Genomic DNA, 23,797 nt, shown 5'->3' with positions numbered 1-23,797 from the left:
AGATTAACAGAGTTGGAAGGGATCTTGTAGGTCATATTGCCCAACCCCTCACTCACTCAGGAGACACTATACCATTTCCGACAAATGGCAGTCCAACCTATTCCTGAAAGCCTCCAGTGATAAAGGTCTCACAACTTCCAAAGGCAAGCTGTTCCATTGGTTGATTGTTTTCACTGTCAGAAAAATTCTCCTTTTTTCTAGGTTGAATGTCTCCTTGGTCAGTTTCCATCCATTATTCATCTGCACACAGCTGGCTCATATTTAGCTGGTTGTCCAATAAGACTCCAAAATCTCTCTCACAATTACTGCTATTAAACCTGGTTTCATCCAATCTATATTTGTACTTTTGGGGTTTTTTTGCCTAAGTATAAGACTTTATATTTCTCTACACTGAATTTCATGTTGTTAGATAGGGCCCAGTGTTCAAGTCTGTCAAGATCCATCCAGTCTATCTTCTAGGGTGTTAGCTATTCCTGCCAGCTTAGTATCATCTGAAAATTTGGTAAGTTCTCCTTCTATTCCTTCATCTAAGTCATTTATGAAGATATATCAATTGTTCCTTGCAAGCTGAAAGCAGGCAGCTTGGCCTAGCCTAGTGGTTGGAAGGTATATACTGTGTGTGAGAATTCTGCAGTGGACACTGAGTTCTGCAATAGAAAGGTTGGCTATTTCAGCTACTCTTTTAACATTTTTCCCCTTGGTTATAAAAAAACAGGTCAGTAAGGTTAAGGGGTTTCCATTACATGACTAATTGGGTGGAATTAGTTGAATCCTGTGCATGACTTATTTATTCCCTGGAGAGTCAGTTGATGAACCAATTAATCCTCTTTTGCTTTCCCCGCATTTCAGCAATGTCCTACTGACCCATTTAAGCATTTTATGAGATGAACAAATACCGTAATAAACAAATTTGATTGTTTCATATTAGCCTTTCATCAACTGGTGCTCTGAGATGTCTTTGACTATCACAGCCAGCCTAAAGAACATTGATGGTTCACCCTGGTCTTCAAAACTGCAGGCACTCCTTGACTTACAACTGAAATGGAGCCTGCTCATTATGGTCATGAATTGTGATGGTCATAAAACAGGTCACTCATGTGACTTACCTGATTTTACTACCTTTTTTTTGCCGCAGTTATTAAGCAAACACGTTGGTCAAGTGAACCAGCTGTTGTAGCCATAAAGCAAACACTATGTCCTTAAATGACCCAATGCTTCACTAAGGGCTAGTTTTACTGAAAACCTGAAAAGTAAATCCTGGTTTTTAGCAAAAGTATTGTAAAATGTGGTCATGTGGCCTCAGGAGGCTGCAAATGGCTGTAAATGCAAATCTGTTGCTGAAAGCCTGACATGGAGTCATGTGACTTGGTGGGGTGACTATCAGAACTTTGGAATGAGTCACAAGCACCCCCCTGGGAGGTTCATCATAACTAGTAAGCGACCTGTCACAAGTCAAGAACTACCTGTAATTTGTTTCTAAATGGAGGGGTCTCCAAACTTGGCAACTTGTGGCTTTCAATTCCCAGAATTGCTCAGACAACAAGGTTGAGGAGGGAAATCTGGTAGTTGAAGTCTACAAATTTTAAAGTTGCCAAGTTTAGAGACCCCTGCTAAATGAATAGGCAAAATGATATTGAGACTGCAAATAGAGGGGAGATCAACAGAAATGTTCACCACCGTGCCTGGAAATCAGAACTTTATTTTAACAGTGTTTTATGAATGCAATACAGGTTTTATTTTTCCTATGGCATTGCATCGACCTTGACTGCATTTAATGAAGAATTGCTATTGTGATAATTATTACAATGAAGGGATTCCTTTTTCCATTTCCTACTATAATCTTGATATAACAAGCATTTAATTCAAATCTTTTAAAATTAGAGTCTTTAAATAATTGTATCCAGGAGAGGGGACAAGGAAACTACATTTTCTTAGCACTGCTATCCAATTCCAAGCTCTGTAATAGGGTAATAATATATAATGTTAAAACAATACCCTGGAACAATTACATATTCCTGGCAATATTTAAATTATCATACTAGTGGATTAAACAATGTAAAATATGCAAAGAAGAGAAACTGCTATTACTTTGGGCAAGATGCATATAAAATGTTACTGAGGAATGCATTATAAATTATGCATATTAACTATTGATACTTAAAAGATTTAACCAAGAAATTGACTATCCGACCATAGTAATCAGAGATAAATTAGACACATTTAGTGAGAAGCGCTTTTACAGGAAATTGAGGAAAATAAGGTTAGCCAAATATTAGGACTAGTTCATATGCTCCAGCCTATAGTGAGGCCCCTGATATAACAAAAATCATGAAAGCATGGTTACAATACTGTACTTTTTTCTGCGCACAGAAAATAGCCGTACAATTCAATATTTTAAAAAATGAAGCAGTGAGATACTGTAATTTTAAATGTACTCTGAATAAAATCTAAACAGCATAGTGAATTCTTACAGGCTTTCAGTAGAATCATTACCTACAATTTCACACCTTTTCTTTCATCCTTTGACTAGATTTCTTTGTCATAATTGGTAGCTATGAAACTCTGTAGCACATGGCTGTTTCACTGAAATGTTAAATGACTTTGGCACTTATATAATCATGGGTTGCAGTGAAATGGCTTCATTATACAGACTGCATCTTCATGCAGAATGAAGGTCTTGTTATTGGCTAAATGGAATCTGGAAAAGTCACTAAGATTTAGAGAATCTTACCGAAGGAGAATAGTACAAATTTTTATGTCTCTCCTAATAAAAACTGCTGCTTACTTCTTTGTAACCGCAGTTCAGTATTTGTGAAATAGATGTTCTGAATATTCCAAAGATTTTTGGTGAAAGCTTTACCTAAATACAAAGTACACACAAGGTATGTAAATGTTTGCAAAGCTCCTGGTCCGAGCATTATTACAGCAGGTCAAAATTAAAAAACAAAAAACACTATCCTAAAATTCAAGCAGGGAAGAGAGCAGCTAACATATTTTCACAGAGGATCATTTGAAGAACTATACTACAGATATGCACTCAGTTTTTTTTATTATGGTCTCTATAATTCACACATATGGATCAGCCCTAATACAGTAATTGATCACATTTGAAGGACCAAAGATCTAACAAATGCGCAGCACTCAGACTGAACTAGGCTACTCTTTCAGAAATGCAGCGGAAGGAGCTACAGCTCACACGGATGTACAGAAAAACCAACAGGATGTAGTCACTTGATTAAATCATAATGGAGCTGGGTAGTGGACATGACCCACTTGGTAAGGTATTGATATGAAATATTTCTTTCCTTCCTGCGAATGGAGGAGAAGAATGAGGAAGAAGTCCTTTAAAAAGGGAGGCAGCTGTACATAGAATGGCATCTAGGTATACCAAGGAAGTTGAAACAAGCAAACAAATACCTTGACAACTGAGAAAAATGAATAGAAAATCAGTTCCTGTCTCAGGAACTACAAAATATTTAGTTCCAAGTCTAATTTGTTCTTGTGGAAAATCTGGCTTGAAAGAAGATGGAGGGAATGTATAGCCAATAACTTACAGAAATCTGTCATGTGGAAGACCAATATGAAGGAAATGGAATCAAGAAAAAAAATATCTAAACACTTCAAAAACCATGTGAAAAGAAGGAAATATAGTTCCTGGTAAATACTCGCCTGAGGTAACGACAGGAGACTACTGTATGCTATAACCGTTTATTAACGTAACTGACAACGAACAACCAATGAATGTAACTGACAGCTCTTTTATATGCTAGCTGTCAAACTATTAACCAATAGGGAGCCTGCATTGCTCCCGCCAGACTGCAGCCGCGCTGGAGCCAATGAACAACATTTGCCACTTGATTGGCACCTCTTTCTTGAGATGTCAGGACGTAGCACTTCCCAAAACCTCTAGAGGCATTTACTCTCAATCTTAAGGAAAGAAAAATAAGTCATTTAGTTCAAAATTTCAATACAAAGAAGCAACAGTTCAGAAGCAAGGGTAAGCAACAATAACTTCAGGAAGGCACCAACCTTTTCAACTTTACAAGGTAGGTTTTGAATACATGGCTTCAGAAATGGATTTAGCACTCAAATTGAAATTTGTGACAGCAGTCCAATGGTCCCAGTTCCTACCTAAAACCTGCCATCACATTGGAAGGATGCATGATGTCCCAGGGTATGAACAGAAGCATCAATTGAGAGACGGATCTTATCTTGATGAGATTGGGGAAGAAAGAAGGAAAAAAACCTGATGTGACCATGATGATGTAGCCATGAAATGTCCAGATCCATTTCAAAGACTCATAGCTACCATTCCATCTCTCAAAGGAAACAGAAGATATGTGAACACAAAGCTCTGAGCCTAACAAACTGGAAGACTAATACTTTTTCTACTGTAGTACTTGTTAGTAAATAAGCCACTGAGATAGGAAGCCACAGTAACTAGACTTGAGAAACCACTTGAAAAAAAAAGAACTTCAGTTGCAGCTGCCCCTGCTAGCCTTCAAAACAGCACAATAATTTTAATATTATGTGCCTCAGAAAGTTAGGAGGACAAAGCCTATGACTTAGAAGAGGTAGAGAAGGGAGGACGTACATAGCTGACAGACAGATATTGTTATAAACTGTTGTGTGCAGGTCTTACTTATGACTTCTTTCTAGTCTACAATAAAAAAGCCAAATCAAGTCATTTCATGAGCCTTAGTCATGAATTGATTCAATTCAAATCAGGATGAATTAACACATATCTAAATATCAAAAACTGTAATTTCTATAAGAAACAGTAGGTAATAAAAGTGAATTACTGGATTCAAAGCTGAAATGACAAGAGTGGCTGCCTAACATGTTTCACTTTATGAGTCAAGAGTTTTACTGGACATTACCTTTTATTTCAAAGATATTTATCCCAGATGTTTAATATGTTATTTTCTATACAAATGTTATACAACAACCTAAAACCAACTAGAACTAAGGACAAATTTCCTGACAATTAGAACAATTAATCAGTGGAAAGACTTGACTCCAGAAGTTGTGGGTGCTGCAATCCTGAAGATTTTAAAGAAGAGATTGGATAACCACTTGTCTGAAATGGTATATGGCCGTGATGGCAAACCTATGGCAAGCGTGCCAGAGGTGGCATGCAGAGCTCTCTCTGTGGGCACACGTGCCATCGCCAGTTGCTCTTCTGGTTTTCGGCAGCTGGTCTTCACAGGCACCGGAGCACCAGAAAACAGCCTGAAAACGGCCCCCAAAATGGCAAAAAACAGGCCTTTTTTCGGGCCTGAAAATGGCCTGAAAACATCTCAAAAATAGCCTGAAAATGACCCTAAAAATGACCAAAAAACAGGCATGTGCATGCCGGCTAGCTGGTCTTTGAGTTTCTGGTGCTCCGGTGCGCATGCACAAGCATTCCAGTTGAGCACTCAGTGCTGAAAAGGTTCGCTATCACTGGTATATGGTCTCCTGATTAAGGGGACTAAGGTTGGACTAGAAGACCTCCAAGGTCCCTTCCAACTTTGTTATTCTGTGAGCTGTTAATAGTAATTTAGGTGGGCCAATCTCTCATCCAGGTTTTCAACTAATTACTTGTTCCAACTAACACTGCATTGAAAGTCTAAAATAAAACCATGTTGAATGAAATATTCTATAGTCAGGGCTCCTAGTGGCATGCTTAACCTGGACCAAAGTTTAGTGAGTTGTCCATTGAAGGAGAAGGAAGAAGAACCAAGGTAGATAGAAATCATCTTACAAGCCCCAGTTATATTGGGTTTCTATTTTCTGGGGCCTTGTTGACAAGAGGAATTGATGCAATTATTGTTTAATGCTGTATGGTGTTGGCTACGTACAGTATACATGTGAGTGTATGAAAATGAAAATAAAAAATTTGTGAGGATAAGAAGAAATCATCTCACTACAGCCAGATCAGGAGGCACAGAGATAAAACAATGAAATATTATAAAAATACAGGTTTTAAAAAGGTATAGTATATTAAAGGGGAGGAAAGGCATTGCAGGAGATATCACAACCAACTATGTAAGGAAATTGTTTTCCGTTGTTGGCTATAAAGCATGAATAATTAAGCATGTCCTAAGTCTTTGAACTGTATTGGGAAATACTGGTAGCTATACACAATCATTTCAAGAGTAGTATAGAATTACATAAATTAATAATAACTGTGGAAAATGAAATTTGGCTTCATTAATTTGCCAGAGGACCTACAGTAAGAGGCATTTTGCTCCCCATACTTCGCCAAAACAAGACAGCAAAGGAAAATCAATTTGATCTTCTACAGTGGCTGGAAAAACAGCTGCAGTGTGTTTGCTTTGTTCTCAACACTCCTTTTAACAACTTTGCTCTTGTTATTTACATTTTTCTAGTATAAAACATGTTATTCCAACATCAAATAGCAAATAGATCAGAGACTACAGCAAGACATATTTGATGCCCTTTGAGGGAGCTGACCTCAAGTCTTGCCAACCCATTTCTTAAGCAAGATCTATCAGAAGATTCAAATTTTATTCCATGACACTTCAAAAGCTGTCTTCCCCCAAATTTGCTTCAACAGTTGGCAGTACATGTCCTGATGAATGTTTATTTGCATATCTAATAAACAAGTTCTAGGAGAAAAACAGGTTTTTTTTTTCAATTTATTCAACTGAGCCATCACCTTTTCCATTATAGCTACTTACCATATTCTCTCAATCCAATTTCTCTCTGTGAAATCTACTGTAATTGTTCTTTTCTTTGGGGGGGGGGGGATTTTACATTCTCATTGCTCCTAACATGCAATTTACCAAACCTTTATTTTTTTTTCAGCTACTAGAGCTATCAAAGGTGAGGCAGAGAAAGAAGAGGAGGAATGTGTCATGTCCTTGATTACTTGGGAGCACTTCCACTACTTAATCTCAGAATCAATGCATTTTTAAAAATAAAAACTACCTAGCTCTGCCTGTGAGTGGAGTACATGTTGATCCTTATTCATCAGTCAAAAATCACTAATTGGAAATAACAGAAAGAAAAGATGAACATTGGAGATGAATGTTACGTCTCAAAAGTATCTTCTGAATTTGAAAAACTTAGCTACGTATGTTCCTTTCTCCTTTTCCCCCATGTCACTTATTTCCCTTTCTTGGCAATTCTTCTTTTGTAGTCTAGATAGCAAGTCCTATCTCTTTTATTTTCTTTTTTATTGAAAAAGAAACTACTTTGGATGAGGATAATTTCTGAAATCACAGAACCAACCACAGAACCACTGAGGGTCTCAAAATTGGGAAAGGAGTCCGGCAAAACTGCATACTGTCATCCTGCCTATTTAACTTATATGCAGAGGACATCATCAGAAAGGCGGGACTAGATGAATCAAAAGTTTTGATTAAGATTGTCGGGGGGAGAATCAACAACCTCAGATATGCAGATGGTGGCACTCTAATGGCAGAAAGTGAAGAGGAACTAAAGAGCCTCTTGATGCAGGTAAAGAAAGAGAGTGCAAAAGTTGGCTTAAAACTCAACATTAAGAAAACAAAGGTTATGGCATCCAGCTCTCTCTGTTCCTGCAAATAGATGGGGAAGAAATGGAGGTAGTGACAGATTTCATTTTACTGGGCTCCAAGATCACCGCAGATGGGGACTGCAACCAAGGAATTAAAAGATGCTTGCTCCTGGGGAGGAAAGCTATGGCAAATCTAGACAGCATACTAAAAAGCAGAGACATCACCCTGCAACAAAACTGCATATAGTCAAGGCTATGGTTTTCCAAGTTGCAATTTATGGCTGTGAAAGTTGGACCATAAGAAAGGCTGAGTGCCAAAGAATTGAGGCCTTTGAACTATGGTGCTGGAAAAGACTCCTGCGAGTCCCTTGGACTGCAAGGCGATCAAACCAGTCAGTCCTAGAGGAGATTAACCCTGACTGCTCTTTAGGAAGCCAGATCCTTAAGATGAAACTCAAATACTTTGGCCACCTAATGAGAAGGAAGAAGTCACTGAAGAAGAGCCCAATGCTGGGAAAAATTGAGGGCAAAAGAGGAAGGAGATAACAGAGAATAAGGTAGCTGGATGGAGTCATCAAAGCGGTAGTAAATGGACTGCAGAAGATGGCAGAGGACAGGAAAGCCTGAAGGAATGTTGTCCATGGGGTCACGATAGGTCGGGCATGACTTCACAACTAATAACAATAATTTCTGAAATGTGGATAAAAATATGTAATTCAAGCTCAGGACCAATTTACAGAAGCATTCTACATTTTAAAAAAGAAAGACAGCCTTATAATCTGAATTTGGCATAGCCATGGATGGGCTTACTCTTGAGCAAGTATAGTAAAACTTTTTTTAAAGTACCCATATTTGTTATATATATATAAGCCCACACATGTATAACCAGACTCTTGAATTTTTAACCCAAAATACTATGAAAAATGCAGGTCAGCTTATCTGTGGGTGGCATATTTTTATGGTATTTTGGTTAAAAATTCAAGAGTCAGCTTATCAGTGAATGGACTTATGCACAAGTATATATGGTAATTATACTGTAAAAAATTCAAACTGTAATGGATCATTATGTACTTATCCAAAACTACATACAAGATTTCTGGCAAGTATGTCAATATCCTCTGAAGTTTTTTAATACTGTGAAAACATAACATTTTGGAATCCTGAAAATGCCATTGGTGTATCATTAGGGCACTCACAGATAAACATACCACTAACTACTGTTTAATATAAATATTTTAAAAAGAATACCATGACCTACCTTTTTTTTTCTAAAAAAAACCCTACAAAATATTTATTTTGTACATCATTTTCCAGAGTTATATCCCTTTCCACTATGAAATTATGTTTTGCTTTTTCACATTGATAATGTTCACTAATTATCTTTCACCAAGTTACTTTTTAACAACATTGCCTGGAGCAAATATCCACTATACCTAAAATACCTATATTTTCCATGATCCTGCAAAAGCAAGAGAGTGGCCTACTAATTTTTGGATTGATCCCTTTTCTTGGATAATATTAAGTTGACCTTCTTTCCCTTTCCATACTTAGCAGACACCCATGATGTCAAATTAGTTTTCTCTTTCTGCCACACTGGCCATTTCTGCCCTAGTGGGGAAAAATAAAATTTGAACAACAGATTACTAAGAAACAGAATAAAATATTTATTCCATTTCTTCTCATCTGGAAACATTTATTCACACAGTTGAATGTGTGAAGGGCTCCCTCCCTTCTACCCTGGTGAGGTTCATAAGGGATGCATGATTACTGATGGAATTGCCTACTTATCCATGATGCCACAGGGGTGTGATGGCTCAGCGATTAAAGACACTGAGCTTGTCAGCTGGACAGCCCGGATTCCAGATGAAAGCACCACACAACAGGGTGAGGTCCTTTTACTTGTCCCAGCTCCTGCCCACCTAGCAGTTAGAAAGCATGCAAATGTGAATAGATAAATAGGTACCACTTCAGTGGGAAAGTAGCAGCGTTCCATGCACCTTGGCATATAGTCATGCTAACCACAGAAGAATCTTTCTATCTTGGTTCCCTTGGCTAAGAAATAGAGATGAGCACTGCCCGCTAGAAACAATTGGACAGAGGAACTTTTACCTACCATGATGCCAGGATGACCAGATAATCACCGTCTTCCTCTCCAACTATGAGTGCTCATTTCTAATGGGGAGCTTTCCCTGGCAAACTTGGAATCCCATTTCACTGTTCTGCAGAGAGAGTGCTTCTCCATTATTCTTTCTGTGAAGCTTGCTAGGAGATATCATAAGGTATACTCCATAACCTATGTCAACTGAAGTGCTACATTCCTGTTGTTTACATCCTGGAACAGTCCTAAGGGATGACAGCTTGATTTACACTGCAGATGGTAAAAAGTAGTTCACCTCTTTCAGAATTTGCCTCCTCTAATGCATACAATTCCAAAAGCATTCAATTGCTCTTCTCCTTGCTTTCTACAGTTGTACTTTTTTATTTATCTCAGCATATTCTACTACACCTGTCAAGCCAAATGATGGTATTTGAACCTGCAGTTCTTTATATTGCCTGCCTTAAACTTTGATAACTATCTAGTTCAGGCACAATACTTTTCTTTCTATAAATTTAAATACACATCTTACTGCCACTTGTGCATTATTTTTCTGGTCCCAAGTTTCCCAAAGTACCACTAAATTGATTGTAAATGTATTTGCTGATGCAATAACTAAAAAACTACTTTCGGGTGGAGCCAAAGGTTAGTTGTGGTTTACACAGCTGTCTCTCCAAATAGTTCTAAGTGTGTACCAGTCCCAAAGTATGTTATGTCAGTGTTTCATTGCAATTATAATTCTAAAAGACTCCTGACCTCTGCCATACATTCTTGTATTGTCACTCTCCTAGATCTTGTTGATCCTGCATTACATTTTAGGTTGGAAGGGATAGTACAGGATTTTACCAAATGATGAACTGTACACTAAAGATCTCTTATGACTGAACACATCTGAATTTTAAACTTCATCTTTAACAATGACCCAGCATTCATCTCTCCTGGAGTATTAGCTAAGCTGTCCCCAATTATTATTATTATTCTAAATTTTATCAAGGTTAACAGCAATCTCATCGGCCTTCCTTTAATAAAAGATTTGTCAAGGATATTTTCATGGAAAATATGGCACAGAATAGGTTTGCCATTTTCCTGGGATCATTTCTGAATAATGGAGGGATATGCAAAATGACTCTCCTACGACCCTTGTCATTTTCTCACTACAGAATAAATTGCTTCAGTTTCATTATCATTTTAATTTTTATTTTCTAGTCTGCTCCAGTTCAGAAATATGATGGCTTGAATTATACAGACTGCATTTTAATTGAAGCCAAGCATCCTTTTAAACCATAGCATGATATTTGCTATTTTTACTTTCAATCATGATGAATTTTCCATTTCCACGGCAGCATGAAACAGACCTGATGCTATCTGTGTATCCACTTTACAGTCAATGTAGACTGCACCAGCAGAGATAACTCAGTTTGTCTCACTTACTTATTTACACTGAATTTCATTTCTTCCCTATTACTTAATTATAGAATTCCTTTTGGAGTACTTTACTGTCTGATTCAGGTTTTGAAAACCTTAATAACTGTCACTCATATGGCTCAAAACTCTCCTTTGTTTAAGTGTCGCAAAACACCAATATACATTTTTCTTGCTGAAGGATTTTTTTTAATCCAATCTATTTACTATATTTTAGCCAATATTTTACAGAATATTATACTTTTATCCTGTTACTTTCTCAGTTTTGTCCCTTGTCCATGGATATCTTACTCTTACTAATAAAGGTATTAGAGAAATTTCTGGATTCTTGAGAAGAATAATGAATAAAATAAAAGAGATAGGATATATTTCAGCGAACCGGTACCAATGCTCAATTCCTAGCATATATTTTATAATAATCTAATAAAATGTAACTTCATTTGACTCGGACTTCTGGTCAAACAAAATCATGACTGCATTGGCTTTAGCTGACTTTCTCGCTATGGCATATTTTGGGAATTTTGATCCACAATTCAGTATCAAATATCCCCATAACAACTATAAAATCTCCTTTATTCGTTTTACTAGCATCTTCCTAATCAGTATACAGGTTTTACTACAAGACGTCTACCTTCCAAGGAATAGCTAGCAAGAACATAGTATCCATCAATCTGCTTTCTTTATACTTATTAGCCCCTGAGCAGATGTTTCTACATTTAATTAAGGTGCCATGCTTCACTTCTTAGGCGGTTTTATTAGTAGCGTGCTTTCCTTCAACCCTGTATTTCCTAACAAGGTCCTTTCAGATATTTAGAATTAAACCAGTGTAATTGTGTTTCAAGGATTATGAGATTATGATTTTTTTTAAAAGTTTGTAGGGAATGTTTCTCTTTCTTTCCCCATCCAGTATATATGTGATAACATATAGTGGATTGTATGAATTAACACCCTCAAAAGGGCTCTCTGGAGCATTACCATTGTTAAGAAATCTACTGTCTAACTAACACTGAAACCTACCGTGTTTCCCTGAAAATATGACCTGTCCTGAAACTAAAGCCTTGCCACATTTTTCGCATGGGCAAAAATATGAGCCCACCCCCAAAAATAAACCCCCTGGACAACCCCCCCCTCTGGCTAGGCAGAGCACCGCTCAATGACATAGCGGTATCCTGAAGGTGCCAAGCTGCAGGAGCCGGGGGGGAGAAAGGCGCTCACATTGCTTGGCACCTTCGGGATACTGCTAGGTTGGGGAGTGGCGTTCTGCCTGGCCGGAGGGGGGAGTTGCCGGGTGGCTGCTCCCTTGTGAACTGGCTCCCGAATAGCTGGGCACAGCCTCAGGGACAAGAGTCTTCCAGACAGAGTGTCTTCCAGCAGCCAGCCCACAACCACACTCCTACAGTGGCCGCTGCTGGAAGACTCGGCAGCCAAGTTTGGGAGTTTGGAACCAGAGAAGATGTTATGCTCAGAGCGCAGCAGCGGCTGCTGCAGGGAGAACTGGGCCCGGACATGTTGAGGCTAGGAGGCATGCCTGCTGGAAACAGAACAGGCACTCGCGCAACCCCCTTCTCCAGCCGGGCAGAGCTCCATGCACTGACCTAGCGGGTATCCCTAATGTGCCAAGCCGCGGGAGCTGGGGAGCGAGATGAGTGCCACGTGGCTTGGTGTCTTAGTGATACCCCCTAGGTCAGTGAATGGCGCTCTGCCCAACTGGAGGGAGGTTGCCGGGCAGTTGCTCATGAGCTTGGTCACCTCATGGCTGCTTCGCCCCGAGGCTGTGCCCGGCTCTTTGGGAGCCATTTTGGAAGAGAGCAGCTGCCCGGCAACCCCAAAACAATAAGCACTCTCCATAAACCCAAGACCATAATTTGGAAGTAAAAAGAAAATAAGACCCTGTCGTATTTTCGGGGAAGCACTACGGTAGTACATTTCTTAAATTTTATTGACTTTAATAAGATATAAATAGACTGTTCAAAATTGCAGCCTTCATCTTTAATAACATTCTTAAAATTGCATTTGAAGACTAGAAATGTGATTTTAAAACAGATGGAAAAAACATTGATAACCTGCACTGTTATAATAACACTACTTTAATAGCCAAAACTTCAATGTAGTGTAATGAAGTGTAATTATTTCAAAATTGTGTTACTATTTTTTTAATGTTGGTGCCCTATGGATATTGCCTATCTAGACTAGTTCCCATATAGTGGAGGCATAAATTATTATAATTCTTTTGATTGATAAACAGATACATTTCTCTTTTGTGTTTCAGTCTAAATATAGCCATGTTGCTCTTTGTATAAACAATGTTTTTAATTAGCACTTCTATATCCCTGAATTAAACTTACCAGCCTGGATAATTGCTGTTGCTTTTTGCATAGAGAGGAAAAAACGCTTTCTTTTTAATATCCTTTACTTTATCCACTGGTCTATAATTACAATCCTGTTTAGTCATCTTTAACCCAGACTAAACATACCCAGATGACTTATATTTTTCCCAAAATTCTATGTCTCCTATTATCATTTGGTATCCCTCAAATTTATAAGGAGAAAATGGAACAATGTAGTTCATTATTTCTCTGTACCAAAATTAGTGCAACTTTAAACAATAATTATTTCTTGCTTTTCCTGAAGTCGTTCAGATGATCTGCATAAGCTAAAAAAAACAAAACACCCTGGATATATTGCAACCTATGCAAGTGAGCAAAGTCTATACAATTAGGTCACCTAAACAAGGTATTGACAACTCTTCTTAAACAAACACATTCATAAGCTACAGCATAGTGGTGCAGTGGTTAGAATGCAATACTTCAGGATACTTCTGCTGACTGCCAGCTGTCTGCAATTTGGTAGTTCAAATCTCACCAGGCTCAAGGTTGACTCAGCCTTCCAAGGTCGGTAAAATGAGGACCGAGATTTTTGGGGGCAATATCAGGGGTGCGATTTTAGCAGTTTGGCCCAGTTCGGAGCTACCGGGCAAACCGGTAGCTCCAAAGATCAGCTGAGAGAAAACTGGTTGGCACCGACCTTCAGGTGATCCCACCCGCTTGCCCCTGGGCTATACCTACATATATTTCCTTGTTGTTTTAGCCCAGCTGATAGGCCCGGCAGAGTGGATTGCCGTGGCTCAGCTGTTTTCCCGTGAACTGCGCATGCACACGCAGCACAGCACGCATCAGGCATGTCACGCAATTCAGCAAAGCACTGTGAAGCGGTATATAAGTCTAAGTGCTATTGCTATGTCAACCACTCTATGGGAATTTCATCCATTGCTGTTCTGGAAAATTGTCTTAATCTAAAAATCCTACCAACCAAAAATCAGTATGTGCTCCAATACAGAAAAGCCTTTGATTGTGTTGATCTTAGAAAAATGGGGAAAGTGCTTAGAAAATGGAAATGTCCTTAGAAAAATGGGAAAACCAGATCATCTCATCATCCTCATGCAAACCCTCTACACAGGACAAGAAGACGTAGTCCAGACTGAATTTGGCAAAACAGTGGCTTCCAGGCTGGCAAAGGAATGCAACAAGGTTTTATATTCTCTCCTTACTTATTCAGCCTATCCTGATCCTTCCCTATCATCAAAGGGGTTCTATCTTCCACCACAATTTTTTCCCCTTCTTCCTGAATCCCTAGGCAATATCCTCTTATATTATGGATCACTGAATAGTTTTCTTGAGTTGGGAGAAAATTAGATTGACTTTTTTTTTAAAAAAAAAAGCACTTGCTTCAGTCTCTTTTTTCACATTTTTGTTCCTGAATATTATATTTTCCCTTTTCTCATCACTATCGATCTGCAAAGCCTAAAACCTCACAGAATAACTTTCCTATGTACACATCTTTCTCTCTTTCTGTCTCTCTACCATTTCTGCAAAGCATCATATTTTTAGTTATTTATTGTACTTTTTCAACTAATTAAAAAAACTCTTTTAGTTTCTGGAAATAAAAGATACTGTCTAATGTTATGTACTGTACAAAGTCACTTCCAGTTACTTTTACTTGGTTCTTATTTAATTTGATCAAAAAGTGTTGGGTTTTGATTCCCTTTACTGGAGAAGCCCACTGACACAACCACGATCAAACAGGAAAATGCTTTTGCCATTTTTTTTTTGACAAGAATCAAGAACAGTTCATGGAAAAAATGCCAGAAGAGTAAACTGGGGCTCTGCAAATGAGTCCAATGAAATCCAGCCACTCAAATAGGAGGTGAGAAGGTGGAAAAGCAACCGAGGCTGCAAGACCAGGCAGATAAGGCAGGGAGAAGCAGTGGATAAATTTTTTTAAAGACCCTCCCTGTGCCGGTGTATGACCACCAGGTGGCCAAGACGCCAGCGCCGCTTGGGGAAACATTGTGGGTGGTAGTGACCCAGCCGGAGACCCAAAACAAGGCCAGCTACCACTCTGCGACTATCTGCTGAAGCATGGCTGAGCGGGAAGGCCAATGGAAAAAAAGGCATGAATTTTGAGTCTTCCCAAAATGGCCACCGCTCCAGTGCGAGGGAGAAGAGGGAGATAAAGATGGCGGCTGCGTGATTTAAAGCACCTCTCTGCTGCAGGCTGCACCCTCCGAAAGGCGAAGAAAAACAGAAAAAACCAACTAAAAGGTAAACCGCCGGCAATTGCCGGAAGCCTCGCCGCCCCTGCCGCTCTGTAAAGCAGATACGGCAGCTCTCTGCTGCCATCCAAAACGCAGCGTGGCAAGCGGAGCACCCACCACCACCACGCCTACCTCCGAGTCTCGAGGAGAAGATGAACGACGTGAAGAAAAAAACAATTAAACTGTACTAGTTATGGTAAAGGGAAAAAAATACACAATAAGGAAAAAGAAAGGTACTTACCTGGTAGTAGCCACAAGATATTATATTTATCCATATTACATTTTTCCTGCAATTGCTCTACTTTTTGAGGACACAAAATCCCCTGAAGCAGCAAGATTCAGCAAAGTGTATATACTGCATAGAAAATCGTTTAGGTATCTCTATATTCTTACAAAAATAACCCGACTGTTACCCAGAGATACTAAAGCAATTATTATACAAACTTAACAAAAATATGTCTGAAATTATTACTGTCACCAAGCTCCAAATATACTCAACTATTTTTGTGCCAGTTTTTCCTATTAGTAGGAGAGCATTATATTCCTTTGCCAAACAAGTTCCTATTAATGTATTTTCATTCTAAATTTTAATCCATAAAGCCTCACATAATAGCAGAACCCTTCAACAATAATTTATTGAATTCACAGTAAACAGATCATTGCTGTGATTTTTTATTATCCTAGCTCCCTTTCACTGTAGTTTCCCAAACATTCTATCAGTAAACGGTGAAAAATGGAAATAATTGAAGAGGGTTTCAATATGTTATTATTATGAACAACTTGTAATACCTAAGCAACTTAGCATGATACCTGGCATTAGACTGTTAGAATGTAACTTTCTGACATATAAAAAGCTCTTCAGAAACTTGAACATACATAAGTTTATATCTAAACTACAATGTGGGATTCCTTGAACAAATCAATCACATTATTATCAATCACATACATGCTTTCAGACATGTTTTGGTGAACAAGCTGTAGTAGTCTAAATGATTGGGTTCATACAGTATAAATAAAACCAAATAAATCATATTATAAATTAGCAGGATGTGTTAATCCAGAATCCCTTGATAGTAGCTTAATGCTTAAAATAATATTAATGAAATGACAAACACCTCCAATTTCACAGGAAATCATTCTGTCAAATCTAACATTTCAACAATGCCAATTCCGAATTATCTCACTGTATTACATAAATATATATGGTTTCTACCCAGTCTTAGAAACGCCAGGGCCCACATATCACAATATGTCTAATTAGCTATAATGTAACAAAAAAAAAACCAGTGGCCAGATAAAGCAAGGAAAAAAAACATTACAAATGGATACATACCATCCCAAATTATGTGAGTCCCTTCCCCTTTTCATCTGAAATTTTTAGTATTGATTAATTGTTTAGATTTCTTTTTTAGGAAATCTTTTTTCTTTCCTGATAATTTACTATAGGATTTCTTTTCTTCTCTTCTCATTAGCCAGCATCTTATATAATATTTTAGGTTTTTTTTAAAGCTCTTTTATAATGTAACAATATATTATTGGTATATTACTGTTTAGAAACCAATGACCCAAAAATCTAGATCCTACCGCCCGATCATAAAGTAGGCTACAATGGTACATATTGCCTCTTCATTTATAGTTAATGTCAGCACATATATTTTTCATACAGTTTACCTGTCCTAGTCAAGTAATTATGCTAAAACCTTGATGTTAAAAAATTCAGAGGGTTCAGAGGTCATAATCCTGAAAATTTTATCTTGTGGCATGATGTGACAATTGCATGATTTAGAAAACAAACAAGGAAATTTTCAGAATAATTCAATAATGTAAAACATACTGAAGAGAAATTTCAAAGCTTTTCCATATCTCAGGAGCGATCAATATGGAAGGTAATTGAATGGTTACAGAGAATAAAAAGGTTTGGAAAACTATAGGAAATTGTTCACTTCCTGCTCATCTATTTTGTCTAAGGCACTCCACAGTACAGTGCAGTATGGCAAAGTCCAACATGTGTCATTCAGGAATACGAACTATAATTACACACAACATTAAACAATTCTAGAAGCTTTATTATTCAATAGTTCCTCAACTGCAAGTGCTATATGTAAGTCATAGCAATACTTAAAAATGCTGTACATATTATGAGTAAGTGCCTTTCCTTATCCTGGGAATCTATGTATTACTGTTAAACATGCTTTAAAAAACATTATATAGACAGACCATAGAAGAAGAGATTTCAGATAGTAATAAAAATGCTATTGCTTTAGTTTTTAATAGTGTCTAAAATAAAAATGTGCATTTTATTCCTAGGAAATCAACGTTATTACAATTTACTTTGTTCTGGAAGATCTATTATTTCATTACTTTTACTGTAAAGGGAAAGTGCTTGAAGTCTATGCTCTGCTTCACATCTACCATTTTAACTGTATGTAAATGTTTCAGAATGATCAGGTTATTTAGTTTCACTGTGCTCTTTAGTTCAACAAAGCTCAGCATGTGATATGATGATGACTGAGAGTTGGGTGTTATACTATAGAATACAAGATCTGGGCTGCCAGCAGCTCTACAAGGCAGGAAATGGTGTGTATCAGGTGGCCATGGTTTGCCTTTGTTTTCACCTAATGGTCATCTGGATTTTTGCAGCTCAGGTCTGACAGTCATACTTCCATTATTGTTTGAGTTCTGAGGACACACTGAAACACAAACTAGCCAGGCATGTCTTTACTTCTTGAATCAGAAGAAAAGTATGTCTTCATAATTTGCACTGATCTGTTGTGGCCCACGAGCAGAGCTGGCAGCAGATTCAAACAGTGAGGAAGTTGGGGAGGAACCTAGTCCAGTCCTGGAGTCTGGGGAAGGCTCTGATGAGGGCTCTGTGTTGGAGGCAGAGAGGGGGCCAGAGCCGTATGCTAGCTGCTTTCAGAGTCAGACATCAGTGAGGCAGACAAATAGCTGGAGCATGTTCCCAGTGTGTGCATGTGCAGAGTTGCCAGATGAAGGGAACAGCTAAAGAACAGGGGTCGATTTGGGAGTAAGGCCACAGGTGGACAATGAATGGACCCTCCCAGAGGAAATAAAAGAGGAGCAAAAGGGGAGTGGAGTTTGCGGAGACAATTAGTCCACTTAATTGGTTCATGACTCTCCAAGACCCCTTGCCAAGTTTTGCAGATATCGGCCTGTCAGCTCTCCAAGCCAGATAAGTTCTGTGACTGTAAATTCTCCCTTGAAAGACTTTGCTGGATGTGAATGGGCAGAATTCACAGTAAATCAATAAAAGGACTTTTTGTCAGGACAAGGAGTTTGCTTCATGCTCTTGGGAAGCCTAGGTCACAACATGGCCAAGCTTTAAACTGACTGCAGGTTGCCATGTCTTTTTTAGATTTATGGTGAGACAATTCAATGGCAGTAATTGATGGATTCTCTGAGTTAAACTCCCCTCTTCTAAAGCATCATCAGCTAACAGGAAACATGACTCATTGCCATAATTTGAGATGGATGGGCTTGGTAAAAGGTGGGCAGGTGCCAGGAATGGTGTTGCAATTTGTTTTGCCAAACTTGTACCAAAGGATCACTAGTTCACCCTGTGTTCTGACATTAGTTTTAGTTGAAAAAGTTGACTTTTATCTTGTAGAACCAAAATTCTAAATGGCCTTGAGAGTATTGCTGCATGGATGACTATTACCCTTCCATCTGATGAAGAGAAACGGCAGTGCTTTAATGACCAGTCTGACAGAATGAGGAATGAAAAATATCACTGGATTTGAAAACTGTTTCTCAATTCTGTATTGTTAATGCCACAGCATTATAAAGCAAACTCAGAACAATTGGGTCAGAAGAGGACTCTGCAGTGCTCAACTTTACACATGAACCTGACGCCAGCTGCAATGTTGTGTGAGGCATTGCCAAACTCACAGTGACAAGTACAACTCCCCATTTAATAGGTAGTGTGAACACAGGAAAGCCAAAACATACTGAAATTGGAATTAAAATACATTACTTTACATTTGCCAGACTGCCTACAGCCTTGAGTGAATCATTCCAACATTTCTATCACTGGGCCTTGTTAATCAGGCTGCAATTACAACTACAAGTATAGTTGTACTGAGCCCCAAAATTCCTGCTGCTAAACAAGACAGTTGTTAAATGAGTTTTGCCCCATTTTACTTGTTGTAGTTGTTAAGTGAATCACAGCAGCTGTCGAATTACTAACATGGTTGTTAGGTGAATCTGGATTCCCTATTGACTTTGCTTGTTAGAAGGTCACAAAAGGTGATCACATGGTCCCGGGACACTGCAACCATCATAAATATGAACCAGCATCCAAATATGTCAAGCGTCCAAATTTTGAACAAATGATCATGGGGATGCTGTACAGCGACCGTCGGTGCCGCTGTAACTCCAAACAATCACTAATTTCCAATTTCGTTGTATTTAAGTACAATGACAATAAAGATTATACTTAAACTAAACAAACAATTGACATTCAAGGACTATCTGTACACTAAAACTACTCTTCACAGGTAGTCTCATTCATAAAATCTCCAACACTGTACTGCAATGGTACAATCCTATGGAAATTAACTTGGAAATAAGTTCCCTGATCCCAGTGAAGCATTTTTCAAAGTAATCTCATCACCCAACAACAGTTGCAGGTGTTTACCGAGAGTGTCATTTTTACTGTAATGTTTTTACAGTTGGAAATAGCACTACAAAAGCCTCCATAACCGTTTGCAGATGGGCTATCATATAATAATGTCTTTTATAGTTTCCCTTGGCCTAACATGAAAACTGAAATGATAAAAAGAAAACAATGTTACCACTCTTAACAACAGAGCATTTGTCTGGATATTACAAAGTATGTATGTATGGGTATACCATAAGGGTTTTTCACAGAACATGTCTATACAAAACATCTAATTCTTTTGTATTGGGAGAACAACAAGTTCATGTTCTCATTCAAATGACACTATAAAACACCCAGACAATTCTTCTTTGGGATTACTGCAGATAAAGTAGTACTAGAGAGGTTGCAGATAAGGTAGTACTAGAAAGGCTGGGGAGCAGTTGCTGTAAGCTGTTGCATAGGAGAGTAAGATCAAAGAAGAAAAAGAAGAAGAAATGCTAAAGGCAGCCACTCATTTGGAGCATCATAAAACACCCCTTTTTGCTGCAATCAGAACATGGCAGGAACGCTGGAGCTGGGTGCGTGCTGAAAAAATGGGAAGGGGGGGAAAGCTGCCTTCACTTTCCCAAGCCTCTCCCAAGCAAAGCTCCTGCAAGGCTCAATCCTAAAATAAAATGTTCCAGCTTACATTCCACTGGGTTAAAACCATCAAGCAGATACTTAGATGCAGTGGAAGCAAATCTCTACTAAGAATCATGTTGAATTTTCTTTGCACTCTGCTGTGGTGGCTTCCCATGCATTCACCCTTTTATGGAGGGAGACTGAAGCTACTTTGTGCTGCACTTAAGGAGCCTCCTGAGCCTTTGGAACTCCCTGCTACACAGCTGTCTTGTGTTCCACTAAGAGAGCTTCCTAGGCATTCAGTCCAGAGGTGGTATTCAGCAGGTTCTGACCAGTTCTGGAGAACCGGTAGCGGAAATTATGAATAGTTTGGAGAACCGGTAAATACCACCTCTGACTAGCCTCACCCACATCTATTCTCTGCCTCCCGAGTCCCAGCTGATCAGGAGGGAATGGAGATTTTGCAGTATCCTTCCCCTGCCATGCTCACCAAGCCACGCCCACCAAGCCACACCTTCAGAACCGGTAGTAAAAAAATTGGAATCCCACCACTGATTCAGGCCTTCATGTGATGGGGTGGCTGTTCATATGCTCATGTCAGGCCTCCAAAAGGCTCGCCACCCCCTTAGGCACTCTTCATTCTCAATCATCCCGGTCATGACTGTCTCAAAGGTGCTTTTCCAAAGGATAACTGGACTTTCTTGGTTTTTTTTTCCTTTGAAAAAGTTTCGCTTCTTGGATATGGAGCGAAATGTTTTGAAAGGGGAAAAAAAACCCAAGAAAATCCAGCTGCCTTTTGGAAAAGCATTTTTGGGATATTTACTTGAAACTAAATAACCAGTGAGACTGTTTAACGACTGCAAGGGAATTGCAATTATTGAACTAAGCAGTCACTTGATGAATTGCTTAATGGCTGCTTCACTCAGTGACTGAGATTTCAGGCTGTTCTGGTCATTAAGCGAGGACTACCTGTAACAGTTATGCCATTTTTAAGTCTGCTAGGTTTATGTGAAGATTTTTTATCTCTCAAACTAAGTATTCCTCAGCTGATAATAGATGCATAAGAGAAGAAAGAATCTTTGTATTCTAAAATGATAGCTTACATGTTTTTATTATTTTTTCATAATAAACCACATATAACCTCTCTGCTCCACTTCACATTGAGAAAGCAAGCTAGGTTGCACAGACTCATTATGTTTCCCATTATATCGGAACTGGGGAAAAATAGACTCATTATATGAGATAGGTGATCATGTAAGTTCTGTGAGTAAAAGTAAAAATGATTAATAAAAGTCTTCCAAACATTATAAGCCAACTTCTGATTTCCTGGTTTTATTCAGTACCCTACTTGAAGATAGAAGGCTGGTGTTTTTGTATAAAATCCATACGTTGGCTTGTGAAACTGAGATGTGATCTTCATATGAATTGAATATACCTTGATGATCAGCTTGAGCTCGTGTCTCTTAGAACAGTAATAAACTATCAATATCTTCATTGATAACTTCTGGGTTTATCAGTGATACAGAATTAATACATCTTTTAGAAAGAAAACTGCCTTCTGAAATACTTTCTATCCTTTTTCCCCACCTGTATCCTCACAGCTGCCTCTTAACAGACCATGTGATAGACTGGAAATCTTCCTCCCATCTCCCAAGATCATTCACATACTATCAGATTTCAGCACTAGGAATTATTCAGTTTTCCATTTTCTCTAATAAGCATCCTGCTACAGGTAAATCCTTCACTTGCAATCATTCATTTAGCAACCGTTCAGAGTTAGGATGGTGACTTACAACTAGTGCTTGCATTTACGATCCATACAGCATTCCCATGGTCACATAATCCAATTCAGGCACTTGATAACCAGCATCTATTTACAATGGTTGCAGCTGCACAGGGTCCTGTGACAACTCAGGGTCAGTGAGGGAAGCTGGATTTGCTTAATGACCAGAGTGATTTGCTTAACTACTACATTACTTAGCAATGGAAGTTTTGGTGCCAATTATGACTGTAAGTCAAGGATTTATCTGTATTTGTATTTGTAATAACAGCTGAATTAACTTATCAAGAATAGTTCAGTCATATAAATTCTTTTTTTATTTTTGTCAGGTACCACTGGCCTTCTGGGGTAAGCCAGACAGGAAACGGGATCAGATGAGCAAATTCTATTTTATTGCAGAATATTGCAGGTCTGAAAGTACAAATCTCCCACAGTCCCTTTTTACAGCCTGATAATCTAAGGAGGTTCCTTTCTGAGTCTTTTTCTCTGCACATTGTGCAGCTATGCACTATATCCTCTTTTATCATTCCCTAGGAGCATTTCTCCCCATACATATACACATTCCTAAGGATCAAGTCATTCCCACTTATGAACCAGTAGTAAAATAAATTGAAACCCACCACTGAAGACAAGCTTCTATTGGACAAGGAAACAGATCATGTTTGAAAATTAGTAACAACTATGACCACATATTCTATTTACTTATGTATTCAAGTGTCTATATGTATGTACAGTATAAAAGTATTTAAATCGGGTAATTTTTCAAACCTTCTGCTTACCTTGAAAACTGCTGTTGCAGTCCACACATTTGAACCCTGTGGCGCTCAGATTCCAGGGTCATTTCTTGTAGTTTTTTTTCACTTTCAAATCTCAAATGTCGCTCTTCCTCCAACTCATGTACCAGCTTCTCGCGCTTTAAAAAAAAGTGACAAAATTAAGCAGAGGTCCAATGTGTGAAGCTTAAGACCTAGGCTTCTATTGAAAGACAATCTGAGTAAAGACTTTACCCTGGGTCAGTCACCTTTAACCAAGATCCCATCAGATGATTAGAATTTCAAAACACATAAAGGTAGTCCTTGCATAACAACCAGCCTGTTTAATGAGACAATTCACGTTTACAATAATCCTGGGGGGAAAAAACTTTGCCACTGTTCCTTGCACTTATGAGAGTTCAGCAT

The 23,797-nt window shown here is 38.5% G+C and overlaps 1 protein-coding gene across 2 annotated transcripts in view; it reads right to left on the bottom strand.

The window, feature by feature from the left end:
- NCKAP5 (NCK associated protein 5) overlaps window positions 1-23,797 on the bottom strand; it is a 606,853-nt gene that overhangs the window by 309,573 nt on the left and 273,483 nt on the right. Inside the window, exon 5 of one of the 2 annotated variants that reach the window (XM_032215483.1) lies at window positions 23,399-23,532. The exons of the other annotated variant lie outside the window; for it this stretch is intronic. Within the exon in view, the coding sequence (XP_032071374.1) occupies window positions 23,399-23,532 (134 nt within the window). The remainder of the gene's footprint in view (window positions 1-23,398; window positions 23,533-23,797) is intronic. 2 annotated transcript variants of the gene reach the window in all.

This window comes from Thamnophis elegans, chromosome 1 (assembly GCF_009769535.1).
Source record: "Thamnophis elegans isolate rThaEle1 chromosome 1, rThaEle1.pri, whole genome shotgun sequence".
NCBI lineage: Eukaryota > Metazoa > Chordata > Lepidosauria > Squamata > Colubridae > Thamnophis > Thamnophis elegans.
This window is presented reverse-complemented; position numbering and strand designations above follow the sequence as displayed.